Here is a 14,199-nt window from a genome sequence, read left to right as displayed (position 1 = left end):
AAAGCCAGGCCCGAGCAGATCCTGGCTGCCTGTGAATTCACATGAGACCCCCGGCTGCGCAACACCTGAATGGCCCAGGCGCTGCAGGCTTCTTTGAGGAAGCTGGGGGTCTGAGAGTACATCACATCCCAGTCTAATAGCATGAAGCCCACCTCCTTGCCCAGGTTCAGAGGTCCAGAGCGGGACCTGCCCCCCCCCCTCCCGTGGATAGCGATGCTCACAAGGGATAAATAGAACTTTATTTTAAATAAACATTTGCACTCTGTACATAGCCCCAGTGGGTGGGGTGGGGCTCAGTCATCGGCGGTCTTGCGCACGTCGAAGCTGCCGCAGGGGCCGCGCAGCAGCTCTGCCAGCAGGGAGAGGAGCTGCCCGTGCTCCTGCTGTACCCCAGGGGGCAGTGCAGCCAGTTCACTGCGCAGGCTCCGCTCCACCATGCGGCCCAAGGCCCGGCGCAGCTCCCTCAGCAGCCGCACGGTGCGGGAGTCGCCTTCCAGCCTCAGCAGATCACTGTCACTCAGCGAGATGGTGGCCCGGCGCCCATCATCTGGGGAGGGGAAACCAAAGTGAATCTGGGTGCTTGAGGACGAGGGAAGGAGGGGACAGCTGTGAGCACCCACCACGGATGTGAACGTCCCCGTCAGTCAGCAGCAGCACGGCTAGTGGGTGCACCTGAGAGGAGTCCCGGACAAAGACGCTGCCATTGGACTTGACAGCCATGAAGTACGTCAGCCATCGACTTCGAAGCCTTGTGGCCTCCCTAGGAAACAGGGTGAATGAAGCCCCCCTGCCAGCTGACCCAACCACCCCACCCACCCCAGTGGCCTGGCCAGCCCTCACCTGTTAATGGTGGACTTGTGCAGCAAGATGTTGCCTGATTTGGTCCTGTAAGTGACACTGTTGGGCTTAAACTTGCCCTGCCGGGTCACCTTGCCCTGCCTCACCTGCAGAGGAAGGGAAGACGGGTAAGCTGGGCAAGAGGGTGGACCATCTCAGTCCCTTCTCCCGGGCAGTACCTGGATGAGGTTGGGGTACAGCCCCGCCATCAGCACACCCTTCACCAGTTCCTCCTCTTCACTGTACTCATTGCACTGGGCAGAGGGCATCGTGCAGTCCGAGGGCTTTCCCACCAAGAAGGCTTCGTAAATGTTTTCTGAGAACTGCTTGATGAGTCCTGGAGAGGCGACATCAGGGTGAATCTGGGGCCCTGGACCCCCGTGCTACACTTTGGGGGTCTCACGGAACCCAGGGACTTGGTAGGAGTGGGGTCCTCAGAAGCAGCCATGGGAGCCACTGACCGTGGATGAAGCGCAGGCTGGGAGCGTAGAGCAGGTTTTCCTCCAGGTAGTTCTCGCGGGAGCTGCGGTCCTGCCAGCGCAGTACTTCCTCCCAGCCAGCCACTGCCCGCACAAAAGCTAGATGGTCGCTGCCACTGTCATGGCTCAACAGTGCCTTCACCTGAGAGGAGACGAGAGGGCTCTTGGGTCACGGGCAGGGGCCAGGTGTGTGGAGGGCAGTAGGAGCTGGAAACACAAGGTAAGGGAATGGCTCTGACCTTGTCCACCTCGGCCCGGTTCTGCAGGCTGCTGCTGAAGGGATCCCGGGTGAGGCAGGAAACCACCACCAGCAGCGGATGCAGGCAGCGGAAGATGGCTGCCAGCACGATGGCCTTGGCCAGTCGGGGATCCGTGGAGATGTGGGCCAACCGCTGCCCCAGAGTGGTCAGGTACTCCCGTTGGTCCAGCACCCCTACAACAGCTCAGCTGTCAGTCTGGCCCCCAAGAGCCACCAGCTGCAGCGCAATTCAGCCCTTCCCCACTCACCAATCTCCTGAAGCAAAATCACAGCCTCATCCACTGCCTTAATGTTAGGACTGTCCACCGCCTTGGAGAGGAACTCCACCGCCTGAAAGGAGAAGCCAGCCTCTCTTAAGGTGGGGACCCACCTGACATGCCTGCAGCGAAGCCAGGAGCCCCACCAGAGCCATACCGTCTTCTCGGGCATGTGGATTTTGGCTTGCAGCACCAGGTTTTCTAGGGGTGTCCGCAGGATCTCCGGCACTTGGAAAGGGACCATCTTCTCCAGCCGGCTCCGCGGGAAGAGGTGGTAGGCAAAGCCTGACTGGCAGCGGCCTGCCCGGCCTCGGCGCTGGATCACATTGGCACGCGACACCCACACGGTCTCCAGGCAGGACACCTGGGAGAAGGGACAGTAAGCAGCCACCCAGACCCTAGAAGATCTCAGTGCCCTGACCCCCCAATGTAAGACTTGAAAGTGTGGCCTTCCCCAGACCCACACAGCCAGACGGGGGCCACCTCAGGGTTGGGTATTCTTCCCCCGAAAGCCAGCTGCACCCAGAAACAAGAAAGCAACCTTGGTCTTCAGGTCATAGCGCTCCTCCTTGTGCAGGCCGCTGTCCACCACGTGTACGATGTCATTGATCGTGATGGAGGTCTCCGCAATATTGGTGGCCAAGACGATCTTGCGCACCCCCAATGGAGGCTGCTGGAATATGGCCTTCTGGTCCATCATGGGGATGTTGGAGTGCACTGTGGGAGTAAAATCACACGGGCTAGGGGCACTGCGCCAATCGCCTATCACGGTGCCTATCACTTGATGGACAGGCCAAGATTACGATGGCCCTCGAGACAGACATATGCACACACACACAACCTGGTAGTGACTGGGGGCTACTCAAGTAGTACTCAGGACTCCCAAATGAAAGCATGTGTTCCAACCCTTAGCATCCCCACTGCTCTAACCCCATTTTGATGGAAATGAGGCCCAGATAAATAATGGGCCTAGTGAAGGCTGCAAGGCCCACCCAGAGTAGCAGAGCCTGATCAGAAACCCAGGTTATCTGTGTCCTGATAACCAGCCCAGAGGCTGGACTCACCTGGCAGGACGAGGTACTTGCTCTCATGCATCCCCAGAGCCTCCTGGAGGCGTTGCTGCACGCCTTTAATTTCCTGCCAACCAGGCAGGAAGCAGAGGATCCCACCTGTGGGTGAAAGGATCCTGCAGGTAGGCAATGTACTGGGTGCTCCCAGCACCTCAGGGTGGCACAGGGCAGAGAAAAAAGCACCTACCTGGTTCTCCACGGGCATCAATGTGCAGAACCAGGTCAGTCACAAGGTCCAAATCAAGGGCACATTCATCCTCAGACTGGGGTAGGAGAGAGGCCAGTCAGAACCCCAGGAAAAGGGATCAGGCTCTGCACACAGCCACCGTGACTCAGTGAGGCCGATCTCCCCACTACCCGGGGGCCTCACCACTCCCACCAAGTATCGCCCCGTCCCCAAAGCCTCGGGGAGGGCACCACAAGACCAGGAGTCCGGGCGGAGCAGGCACGTCCCTCACCTCGTGGTGCCGGTGCCGGTGCGGGTACTGGTGCTTGCCCAGCTTGGTCAGAATGTCCTCCAGATAGTGTTCCTTGACCGGGTACATAAAGCCAGGAACCTTGATGACGGGGCAGCCGCCGAAGTAGCGGGAGAAGCGCTCGTTGTCGCCGGTGGCGCTCATGAGCACCAGCCGCAAGGAGGGGTTGAGCCGCTGCAGGCCCTTGAGCAGGATCAGCAGGAAGTCCGTGTTCACGTCGCGCTCGTGGACCTCATCCACGATGACGTGGCTCACGCCCTCCAGGCTGGGGTTGCTCTGCAGCTTCCTCAGCAGGATGCCCACCGTGCAGAAGAGCAGCGCCCCGCCGCGGGCCGGGGGTTTGCTCTCCAGCCGCACCTGGAAGCCCACGTTCCGGCGGAGGGAGGGGCCCAGTTCGTGGCTGACCCGCTGTGCCACCGACACGGCTGAGATGCGGCGCGGCTGCGTGATGATGACGTTGCAGCGGGCCCCGCGCCCCTCAGTCACGTAGCGCTCCAGCAGCAGCTGGGGTATGCGGGTGGTCTTCCCACACCCCGTGTCCCCCGAGATGACCACCACGGGGTGCTGCTCGATGGCATTGAGAATGGTGTCCCGATGCGGGTCCACGGGAAGCTGGGGGACCTCCTGCCAGATGGGGCCTCGCCGCCGCCACATATCCAGCAGGCTCTGGCTCAGCCGCACCTCCTCGGCTTCAGACAGGGGCAAGTAGGGCTTCCCCGTGATGGGGTCACTCAGGGGCCCCGAGTCCTTGCCCAAGGGCAAGATTTCTTCACTCTGTAGCCGAAGCTCTGGGGAGATCCATGAATTGTCCACGGGGTACTGGGAGAGCAGAGAGGCAACATGGTGAGAAGGACAGCCTTTCTGCATCGCTGCCAACCAGCCCCTCCACAGTTCACCTGGGTCAGAGGCTGGGCCCAGGATCAGGCAGAGGATTCGGTCCTGAGCTACCTGGACCACTACGGGCCACACCAGCCACTGGCCCACAGCTTGCAGCCAGTGGCTGATCTGCTCCAAGTGGAGGTTGTGGTGTGGAGCAGACTGGCGGGGAGGGGCGCGGAAGGGAAGAAGGGGGGGTTGGGCGGGGAAGCGGGGGTTCTTACATGGTTCAGGAAGGTCTCTATCTTGCGAAGGATGGGCTCGGGCACCTGGATGGTGCAGGGCCGGCGCTGCGTCTCACCCAGCTCGCGCAAGGAGGCCAGGTTGTACATGGCGTGGGTGAGCGGCTCGTTGTTCCGGTCGACCAGGCCCAGGCTCTGCAGAGGGGAGACGAGGCTCACTCGGGGTCCCCCCCTCCCCCACTTTCCCCTCACTGGGCGGAGAGTGCTGCCCCCGAGAGGTGGCCTCATTGGCAACCTCTCTCCAACACCACTGAGGGTTTCAGTCAAGATGGGACAGAAAGGGAAAAATTAGGATGCAGTAACGCACGCACGCACATGCACACATCTACCCAAGAACTGGGCCAAGACATAATACAGATACTCCTCGCTTAACAACCAAGTTCTGTTTCAATGACTTGGTTGTTAAGTGAGGAACTGCATGTGCTGTGTATAGTAGTACAGTATATGCATAGCCCTTGACAATACAGTATTCTAAGTAAAATAAGGAGAAAGATCAAACTGAAAACTTCCACGTGTTTTAATTTGCATAGGTTGTGAAGTTTACACACAGTACTGCAATGTATTACAGAATGTAAAGTTAGTAAAGTAGGTCCATTAAGGCACCAAAAACCACAGTACTGTACTGTAGAGTGTACAAGATGGAAAAGGATATTTAAATAAATAACGGTGAAGAGAAGGTCGTAAGTGCGAGCGGTCGCTAAGCAGGTAGGTCGTTAAGAGGAGTATATATATATATATATAAAAACCACATGCCGGGCATGCGGCCTAGCTAGAGTCCAATCCCCAGTAGCTGAGCCCTTGCCAGCCAGCACTGCCAGGTGTGGTCTGAGGAGCATGTGCCTCCCGCGTGGTTCTGGATCCTACCCAGCACAGAACAAAGGCTTCGGACACCACAGACTGTGTTAAGATTGGTCCTTTTACAGCCAATCCCTACTGGCTCCTGTTCTCTCCCAAGCCCATCTCCACCCCATCCTCCCTCCAGAGTGTAAGGCCCAGGCAGAGGTGCCCTTCTGGCCACCTGGCAGAAATCCTATCCTTAGGGTACAGGCAGAATGAACACCGCCACCTCGAAAAGAGGGGAGGGCCGGATGCCACCCTGATGACGTCCCGCCGGGGCTCGGGTATCACTGCCACACGAGATGCCAAGTGCCAGCCCGTATCAAGAGATAAATTCAGAAACTTCTTCAAGTTTCTCTTCCCATTAGCCTAGTTCTGCCCTGTTGGGCCACAGCTAACAGGATTCTCTGGTCCGTTCTCTCAAGTCAGCCACAGCTATACCGTGGCTCTCAAAGCCAAGCCCGTGCTGTGGAATAGCTGCTGCTGAGAGAGTTCAGGGACCAGAGGAACAGGGACTGGGACCTAGGGTCCAGCCTTGTTCTCTTGTTGAGCAAACTAAACCGTTAACGAGGTTCCAAGTTCAAAGATCCTGGCTCAAAGATTCCACCCCACAGTGGGGATACGTGCTGGACTGTCTATGATAGAGATTCTGAAAGCCCTCACCTTATTTTTATTTTTGTTTGTTTGGGTCACACTCAGCAGTGCTCAGGGGACATATGGTGGGCTGGGGATCGAACCTAGAGAAGCTGCATGTAAGCCAAGCATCCCACCCACTGTACTACTGCTCTGGCCCCCATTTGTCACTTCTTTAATCTTCATCCCAGTAAGCATCAGGTACTCCTTTGGGCTACAAAAGCCAAGATCTTTCTAGGCATGATGCCTGCCACTGAACCCATGTAGCCCCTTTCCTCCAGCATTATAACTCCGATGACAGGCTTGTCTTCTCCCAGCTTCCTGTGGTTCTGGGCAAAAGTGCTGAGAAAACTAAGTTCACAGGCAGAGCACCCTAGTGTCAGACCTAGAAACGGCCACCTCGCCTGAGATGGAGACAAAAGAATTCTGCGGCAAAGCCAAAGGCCTGTGAGGGGAGAGAGTGGCCCTTTGTCGGGGCAGCAGGATCCCCCCCACTCACCTTCAGCTTCTTGCAGGCTAAGGCTGCTGCCTTGTTCTCTGCCTCTGCTTTGCGGCGTCCTTTGGCAACAAATGTCATTGGACAGGGCCAGAGAAGGGTGAGGGTGGACAACTTGGTCTTGGTGCCCACAGTGTGGAACTGCATAAGGTTCTATATGGAAGGCAAGAGAGAAGGAATAAAAAAGCAGAAGAAAAGCCAGTGACAGTACAGTGACTAGGGGACTTGCCCTGTACACAGCCGACCTGGGTCAATCCCTGATATACCATATGGTCCCCCGAACCCACCAGGAATAACTCCTAAGCACAGAGCCAGGAGTTAAGTCCCAGGCTCTGCCAGGTATGAGCCAAAAAAACAACAAGCCAAAAACCCCAGAGAAACTGCCCTGCCACAAAAGGCATCGTATACCAGCCTGTATACCAGCCTCAAAGAGGGCAAAGACTAGCATCTCCTGAGGTCCCACACCCTCATAACAGACAGAGCTCAGTGAGGTCTCCAGCCCTACCCCGTCAACCCAGCGTCAATCTGCATCTCCGACCTAGGCAAACAGTTCCAACGATGGGATGAAGCCTTTAGCCTGAGCAAAAGAACAGGCAAATTCTAGGGGAGCAAAAAGGTCTTGCCCCTGAAGAATTCTATCCAAGTCCCTCTGTCTCTCAGCGAAGATAAAATTTACAGATCACCCTGATCCAACCCCTGGCACTACAAAAGGTCCCTTGAGCACAGTATGGAGTCACTCCTGAGCTCAACTGAGCCCTCAGTACTACTAGCCAAGGTTTAAACATATCCACACTTGCACACACAAGGTCAAATGTGCCAGAGAGGGTTCAAGAGCCTCTCGCATACCTGGCACCACATGGTCTGAGCACTGCCGAGCTGAAAGCAGTCCAGGAACTCAAGTGGGTATGTCCCCCAAAGGAAAAGTTCACACCTGCCCTGATTTAGGTCTTCCCGCCATTTCCTCTGCTGTCTGGCCTGCCTCTTCCAGCCTCTCCAGGCCCCTTCACAGTCCCCCAGGGGCCCCTACCTGGCCTGCAGATGCCAGGAGAGCAGGAATCCTTGGCTCTGTCTGTCGGTTCCCTATCCTGACCAAGCCCACCCCACCCACTCCAGCCCCGCCCCACATGCACCGAAACGACCCCCTCACCTTGGCTGTGGAGGACGAAGTTGCTATCTGAATCACCTTGGCCAGAAGGTTCTTGGGAAGTGGAAACTGGGTCAGAGCCCTAATAGCACTGTCGTCGTCTGTCATTTCAAAGGAACCCCCCCTGGCAGGATCAAAAGTTGTAGTGAGAAAGCTCTTTCCCTCCTGAGCTTCTCACCTTGGGCCCTGAGCCTGTTGGCCGAGCCGAGACTGCAGTAGGAGGTGGGAAGGAGGCGCCACAACTGGGTCCTCCACACCGAAGGGTGGACACCCCCTTGGGAGGCTCAGCTCTTTGGTGAAAGCCCAGGACAGTGTCAGCCCCCAGCCGGACGCCCCCCACCCCGAAGCACAAGCAGATGCCACCAACGAACACAAATCAGGCACAGAGAAGGGAGCAGGGACTCCTTGCCAGGGAAGGGGGGCTCCCAGGGAGTGAGCAGCTTCCTGTGTCCCCTCCCTCAGCAGTACCTTGAGTCCCTGAGTGGGTTGTGGGAGTCTTGCTGGGTCATGGACAGGAAGTCAGTGACATCAATGGTCCCTTCTTCTAGCTCTTCCTCTTCATCTTCCTCTTCCTCGCGGCCCATGGACCGGGACAGACTCCCGGGGGGTGCCCCCGGCCGAATGCTGTCGGGATTCAGCTGCCGCCAGGAAGTGGGTGGCATGTTGGGTTCTGGGCGCCACCAACTGTCGGCCGGAGAGCCAAAGCGGTCGGCAAGCACCCGGTATTTGGCAGCATCGAACAGCTCGTTCCGGGGACCCAAGAGGCCCCAGCCCTAGGGAGAAAGAAGGGAGGCAGGCAGGTCAGCACCACACGCGCATGCCGGAAAAGCATGCGTTACTCAGGAGGCCCCTCACGGACACAGGTCAACCTGAACTGATCTACGCACCTCAGACCGAGGTGCTAGGATTTGGGGAAGTGTTTAGTTTGGTGTTCTTTTGAGGGGGACTGACTCCCTTAGGCCTGGCTATGCAGGCCTGTGGTTCGATCAGTGCTTCGGCCCAGCAGTGCCAAGAACCACTAGAACCACCAAAGGATGCTCAGGGACCAGCATGTGGGCCCATACCTGCTCCCGGGGCTGTGCAGTGCCAGGGATTGAACTCAAGGCCTCAGACCTCACGAGCAGGCTCTCTGGCCCTTTCAGCCATCTCCCAGTGACTGATAAAAATGACTAAGGGAAGGCCAAAGCGGTATTACAGTGGATAGGAAGCTTGCCTTGCATGAGACCGACCTAGGTTCGATTCCTGGCATTCCACATGGTCCTCCGAGCACTGCCAGTAGTCATCCCTGAGCACAAAGTCAGGAGTCTTCCCTGAGCACTGCCAGGTGTGGCCCAAAATGCAAAGACAACAGTGCTTGTCTCGCATGCAACAGCCTGAGTACAATCCCCAGCCCAGAAATGGTACCTGCCAAGTCCTCCTAGGAGAGATCCCTAAGCACAGCCAGGTGTGACTCAAACATCCCCCACACCCCTCAAAAAAAGACAAAGGTAAAGGGCCGGAGCAATAGTACAGCAGATAGGGCTCTTGCCTTGCACGCGGCTGACCCGGGTTCGATTCCCGACATCCCATACGGTCCCCCGAGCACCGCCAGGAGTGATTCCTGAGTGCAGAGGCAGGAGTAACCCCTGAGCACCGCCGGATGTGGCCCAAAAACAAAAACAAAAAAAGACAAAGGTAAGGGTTGGAGCGATAGTACAGGGATTAAGACATTTGTCTTGCATGTGGCTGAGCAGGTTTGATCCCTAACTCTACATATGGTCCCCTAGAACCCCACTGGGAGTGATCCCTGACCAGAGTCAGGAGTAAGCCAGCTAGACACAGACAGACAGACAGACATACAAACACACACCTCAAAAAAACACACCCTCAAACAGGAGCCAGAGTGACCGTACAGTGGGTATTGTATGTGGCCACCCCAGATTCAATCCCCAGCATTCCCAGAGCCCGCCAGGAATAAGAGTCCAGGAGGAACCCAAGAACCACCAGGTTTGATCCAAACACCAAACCAAACAAAAACTACCAAACTCTTATACCCACTAGACGATAGACACAAATAAAACTCACAAGACTACAAGGAATCAATTAATACAATGAATACAAAGCGGTCTAAAGCTTCAATGAATGCACATTTAAACAATATGAAGTCCACAATACAAAAAGAGACTTTCTTGGCGACAGAGAGTAGGGCAGGTAAGATGCTTAACTTGCATGTAGGCAACCCAGGTTGGCTCCCCAGCCCCATCAGGTCCCGAGTCCCACCTGGAGTAAACCTTTGCGCTGAGCCAGAGTAGGCCCACAGCTCCAATGGTGTCTCTAATCCCCCTCCCCCAAAAAAACCCAATTCTGGTATATTTACTACTTATCCAATTCATTTCATACCCTAAAATTCTCCGTTTTATCTGGGATATTTTTTCTAAATCATAGCTTGAGGTCATTTTTACTCCAGCCACAACTAAAAGCTTATTTTGGAACTAGGCTATTCATTGATACTGATATTTGAAGTACAAAGGGCTGTTTCCTCAGTAAAACACCTCTCAGTTACACCAGGGTTTGGAGGAGGGAGGCTCTTGACAGACCCAGAGTTGACGGCCTTAGCCTCATTGAGGCCAGAGCACCAGGACACACCAGAAGCCACTTGATCATCACAAGTGGTTCACATGATGGACCCCTTTCTGGCCTAAGTACACACATTCTACAACTGAAACTAAGGTACTGGGCACTTCCTATTTTCAGTTTCAGTGAGTACACAAAAATGTAAAAAAATGTTCAAGGTTAGAAACCCTAGCACACCTACTGTATTTACCTTAGCCAATGCACTGCATTTTACCCTGTAAGCAAACCAACTGCATTTGCCCCACGGATAAACAAAATTATAGGGTTTTTTTTTTTACAACAACAACAAAAAAATTAACTCAGGGTTAGCAAGATCCCTCAAAGGGCTGAACACATGCTCGTGGGTGGTCCAGGTTTGATCCCTGGCACAGTTTGGTGCTCAGAGGACTGCTGGAAACAACTTCTATTAGCAGAGTCAGGAGTAGCATGACTTCCCCACTCTCCCACAAGAAAAAAAATTTTATTTTGGTTTTTGGACCATACCCAGCAGTGCTCAGGGGTCACTCCTGGCTCTGCGCTCAGAAATCGTTCCTGGCAGGCTCAAGGAACCATATGGGATGCTGAGAATCAAACGCAGGTCCATCCCAGGCCACCCACTTGCAAGGCTAACGCCCTACTGTTCTGCTACCAAAAAAAAAAAAAAGTCTTGAAAAGACATCCAAAAAAAAGAAAAACATACATAGGGGCCAGAGAGATACTGTATCAGGTAGGACTCTTGCCATGCATACAGCAGACCAGTCAATCTCCAATACCCGATATGATTCCCTAAGTCACACCAAGAACAAGCCCTGAAAATTGCCAGGTGTGGCTCCCAAACTAATAAGAAAATGGCCATAAAATAGTCAATAAGCATAAGAAGATGCCCGGCATTAAAAATCATGAGGGCAATGCCCGTCAAAACTAAAATGAGGTAGGCATGAGGACAGGCGTGACAACACACACATGTCAGTAAGGTGATGGCGAACTGGAACCCTCATAAACTACTGGGGTGAATATTAAATGGTACAGTGACTTCAGAAATAGTATGGCTGCTCCTAAAATATTCACAAATAAGACTATCAAATGAGGGGCCAGAGCGGTGGTGCTGCAGTAGGGCATTTGCCTTGCATGTGGCTGACCTAGGACGGGACCGCATTGGATTCACCACCACCACCCCCATCCCATATAGTCCCCAAGCCAAAAGCGATTTCTGAGCTCATAGCCAGAAGTAACCTGAGCGTCACAAAGTCTTACAAATGATCCAGTTATTCACTAATTCGCTCTGGTGGAAATTAGAAGCAAAACCTCTGAAGATTCACCTATATAACCATGTTCAAAAGAGCATTGCCGGGGTTGGAGAGAGTAGAGGCACGTAAGGTGTTGCTTTTGCACACAATCCACCCAACATTAATCCGTGTCACCAAATATAATCTCCTGAGCCCAACTCAGTGATCCCTGAGCAGAGACAGGAGTAAGGCCTGAGCACAGCTGTGCGTGGTCAAAAAACACAAAAAAATTTTAAAGAGGCAAGGACCAGAACAGCAGGCAGACGCAGACCCGAGTTTAACCCCCCGCATCCCGTAAGGTCTCCCAAGCCTGCCAGGAACAATTCCAGAGCAGAGCCAGGAGTAACTCCTGAGGGCAGACAGGTGTGGCCCAAAGACAAACAAATTAAAAATTACAGAAGGGCTGAAGTGATAGCACATAGTAGGGTGTTTGCCTTGCACATGGCCGACCCGGGATGGACCCAGGTCTGATCCCCGGCATTCCATATGGTTCCCCGAGCCTGCCAGGAGCAATTTCTGAGCGCAGAGCCAGGAGTAATCCCTGAGCACTGACAGATGTGGCCCAAAAAAACAAAAACAAACGAACAAAAATCATAGAAGAAAATTCTAATATAACCACATGAATGAATCTTTGCAGTATAATACCAAGTAAGCCAGTCACAAGAAGACAAACACCCTTTGATGACAGAGATTACATGGTACTAAAAAACAGTCAATATAGCTAGCACCAAAGAGACCTCCATGGGCTGAGTATATAATTTGCAGTCCTCCGCCCCCTCAGGAATGATTCCAAAACAGAGTCAAAGACTAGGGCACTACTATGTGTGGCCCCAACAAAACAAAAACAAAAACAAAAAGGGGGGGTAGACGGGAGAGGAAAGGATTTAAAGACTTCACTGAAGAGGGGAGGGAATGGAAGGTCACCTTGAACAGCTGGCAGGCCGCAGCTGCAGCCTGCCTCTCCGCATCAATCTTCTTGCTGCCATAGCCTTCCACCTCCACACTCTTGGGCCACTTTATGTGGAGGGTGACTTTCTAGGGAAGAGAAGAGAGAGTCAGGACCCTGGCTTCTGCATGTTGCAGAGCTGTTGTGATCACATGAAGATTGACAAACTGCAAACCTCCTGACAAGAGTTGAGAGCACACCAACAGGACAGAACTCAGCTCCATCACCAACACCTGAGGCTCCTTCCTGCCCTGCCTCGGCCCTCAGTCCCACCTCAAGGCCTGCTTCAGAGTGGCATCTTCAGGGAGCCATCTTTGCCGACACTTACCAGTTAAGTCACATGGTTTATAAGCAAGCTTCTGTGGGTTCCAGAACCAACAAGACTCTGGAAACAGGGCAACTAGAACCCTGTGCCTTGCCGTGCCGTTGGGCAGTGGAGCTTCAAGAAAGGCAGCAGGGCCAAAATCTGTCTTACAGGAGAATCCGTCTCCCTAACGTATTCTTCACTGAACATTTTCATTCCAAAAACCCATTCTAGGCCTTCTCCATGAGTTGTCAGAGCCCTCCCCTCTGGAAAAGCTCGCTCTTGAACGCCTTTCTCTCCTTCCTAGCTCTCTAAATAGCACTTCTTCGTCTTGTTATATTTTGGGCCATACCCAGCAATGTGCAGGGCTAACTAACCCCTGGCTCTGTTATGTTTCTTTAGCCCCAAATAAAACTTTACTTCAAAAGAAAAAGAGAGGTGGGGAGATAGTACAGGCAGAAGGGCACTTGCTTTGTGTATTGTCAACCCAGTTCAATCCCCCAGCACCACATCTGGTCCCCTGAACCCTGCTAGGTGCCCTTCACCGGCCTCCCCCCACAACTCCAAAGAAAATTGGGAGAATCACCTCTTGATGGAAAACTGTAAAGAGAAAAGCCAGTCTCATGCCCAAGAGGCAGCCTAGCACTCTGTCCACCAATCAAGTTACCTTTTTCTTCGGTCCATTTGTGTGTACATAGACCAGCTTGTCTTTCGCATGTGAGATGCCAAGTGCTCTTCCAATCACGCTGTTGAGGAGATTTTTGGGCTGTGGGAACTCTTTTAATAGGTCCCTAGAAGCTAGGAAGATAAGAACAAAAGCATTAATAGTTGTTCCTTCTCTTACAAAAACACCACCAGGCCTGTATGTATCAGGGCACCCTGAGCTGGATACTGAGGATGTTGGCTTGTGACCCCAAACCATCCAGGAGCAGCTTTGAAAAAAGGGACGAGCAGTTTCAGGATTTTCAGGGGACAATAGGCCAGACCCACTCACACCAAGTACGTCCTTAAAGTCCAATGACTCCCCCCCCCCCAGACCACAGAAGGCAGCCACATCCTTTCCCCAAGATCCTGATTTGATATCATTACCAAGGCCAAAACCAACCCCAAGTCTGATATCTGAAAGAAGTCTACCACACACACAAACGGGGGACCATGACAACAAAAGGTCCCTTCTCCTTAAAAAATAAAGAGACTGGCCCCATAATCGACCAGGTTCAGCACCCTGCAAAAGGCCTGCCTCCCTTGAACTGGGTCAGCTACAGAGACTTCATAGCAGAGACAAACAGGACTTAGTCCTCCCCTAAGTCTGCTGGAGTCAACAGATGGGGTGCACCGGAGACCATGAAAAGCACCTCACTTACATACTTGTGATTTGGATGGATCCCAGAGTACAAATCGGGAAGACAGCCACTGAGAGGCAGCTGGTACCAGACAGACACAGGGCTCAGTCAGGTTCTGAGCC

The 14,199-nt window shown here is 53.8% G+C and overlaps 1 protein-coding gene across 3 annotated transcripts in view; it reads right to left on the bottom strand.

The window, feature by feature from the left end:
* Window positions 1–222: 222 nt before the first annotated feature.
* The window catches only part of DHX30 (DExH-box helicase 30), a 51,188-nt gene continuing 37,211 nt past the window's right edge, over window positions 223–14,199 (bottom strand). For all 3 annotated transcript variants that reach the window (XM_049777318.1, XM_049777319.1, XM_049777317.1), the window contains 18 exons: window positions 13,402–13,532; window positions 12,409–12,519; window positions 8,075–8,379; window positions 7,610–7,730; window positions 6,466–6,615; window positions 4,479–4,631; window positions 3,361–4,197; window positions 3,090–3,165; window positions 2,897–3,001; window positions 2,374–2,549; window positions 1,990–2,196; window positions 1,824–1,905; window positions 1,556–1,749; window positions 1,299–1,458; window positions 1,017–1,174; window positions 841–944; window positions 621–760; window positions 223–547 (listed from right to left, as the gene is read on the bottom strand). In XM_049777318.1, coding sequence (XP_049633275.1) covers window positions 294–547; window positions 621–760; window positions 841–944; window positions 1,017–1,174; window positions 1,299–1,458; window positions 1,556–1,749; window positions 1,824–1,905; window positions 1,990–2,196; window positions 2,374–2,549; window positions 2,897–3,001; window positions 3,090–3,165; window positions 3,361–4,197; window positions 4,479–4,631; window positions 6,466–6,615; window positions 7,610–7,730; window positions 8,075–8,379; window positions 12,409–12,519; window positions 13,402–13,532 — 3,464 coding nt within the window. In that variant the 3' untranslated portion in view covers window positions 223–293. The remainder of the gene's footprint in view (window positions 548–620; window positions 761–840; window positions 945–1,016; window positions 1,175–1,298; window positions 1,459–1,555; window positions 1,750–1,823; window positions 1,906–1,989; window positions 2,197–2,373; window positions 2,550–2,896; window positions 3,002–3,089; window positions 3,166–3,360; window positions 4,198–4,478; window positions 4,632–6,465; window positions 6,616–7,609; window positions 7,731–8,074; window positions 8,380–12,408; window positions 12,520–13,401; window positions 13,533–14,199) is intronic.

This window comes from Suncus etruscus, chromosome 7, assembly GCF_024139225.1.
Source record: "Suncus etruscus isolate mSunEtr1 chromosome 7, mSunEtr1.pri.cur, whole genome shotgun sequence".
Taxonomy (NCBI): Eukaryota; Metazoa; Chordata; class Mammalia; order Eulipotyphla; family Soricidae; genus Suncus; species Suncus etruscus.
Note: the sequence above shows the minus strand (reverse complement) of the source record. Positions and strands in the feature narration are given on the sequence as shown.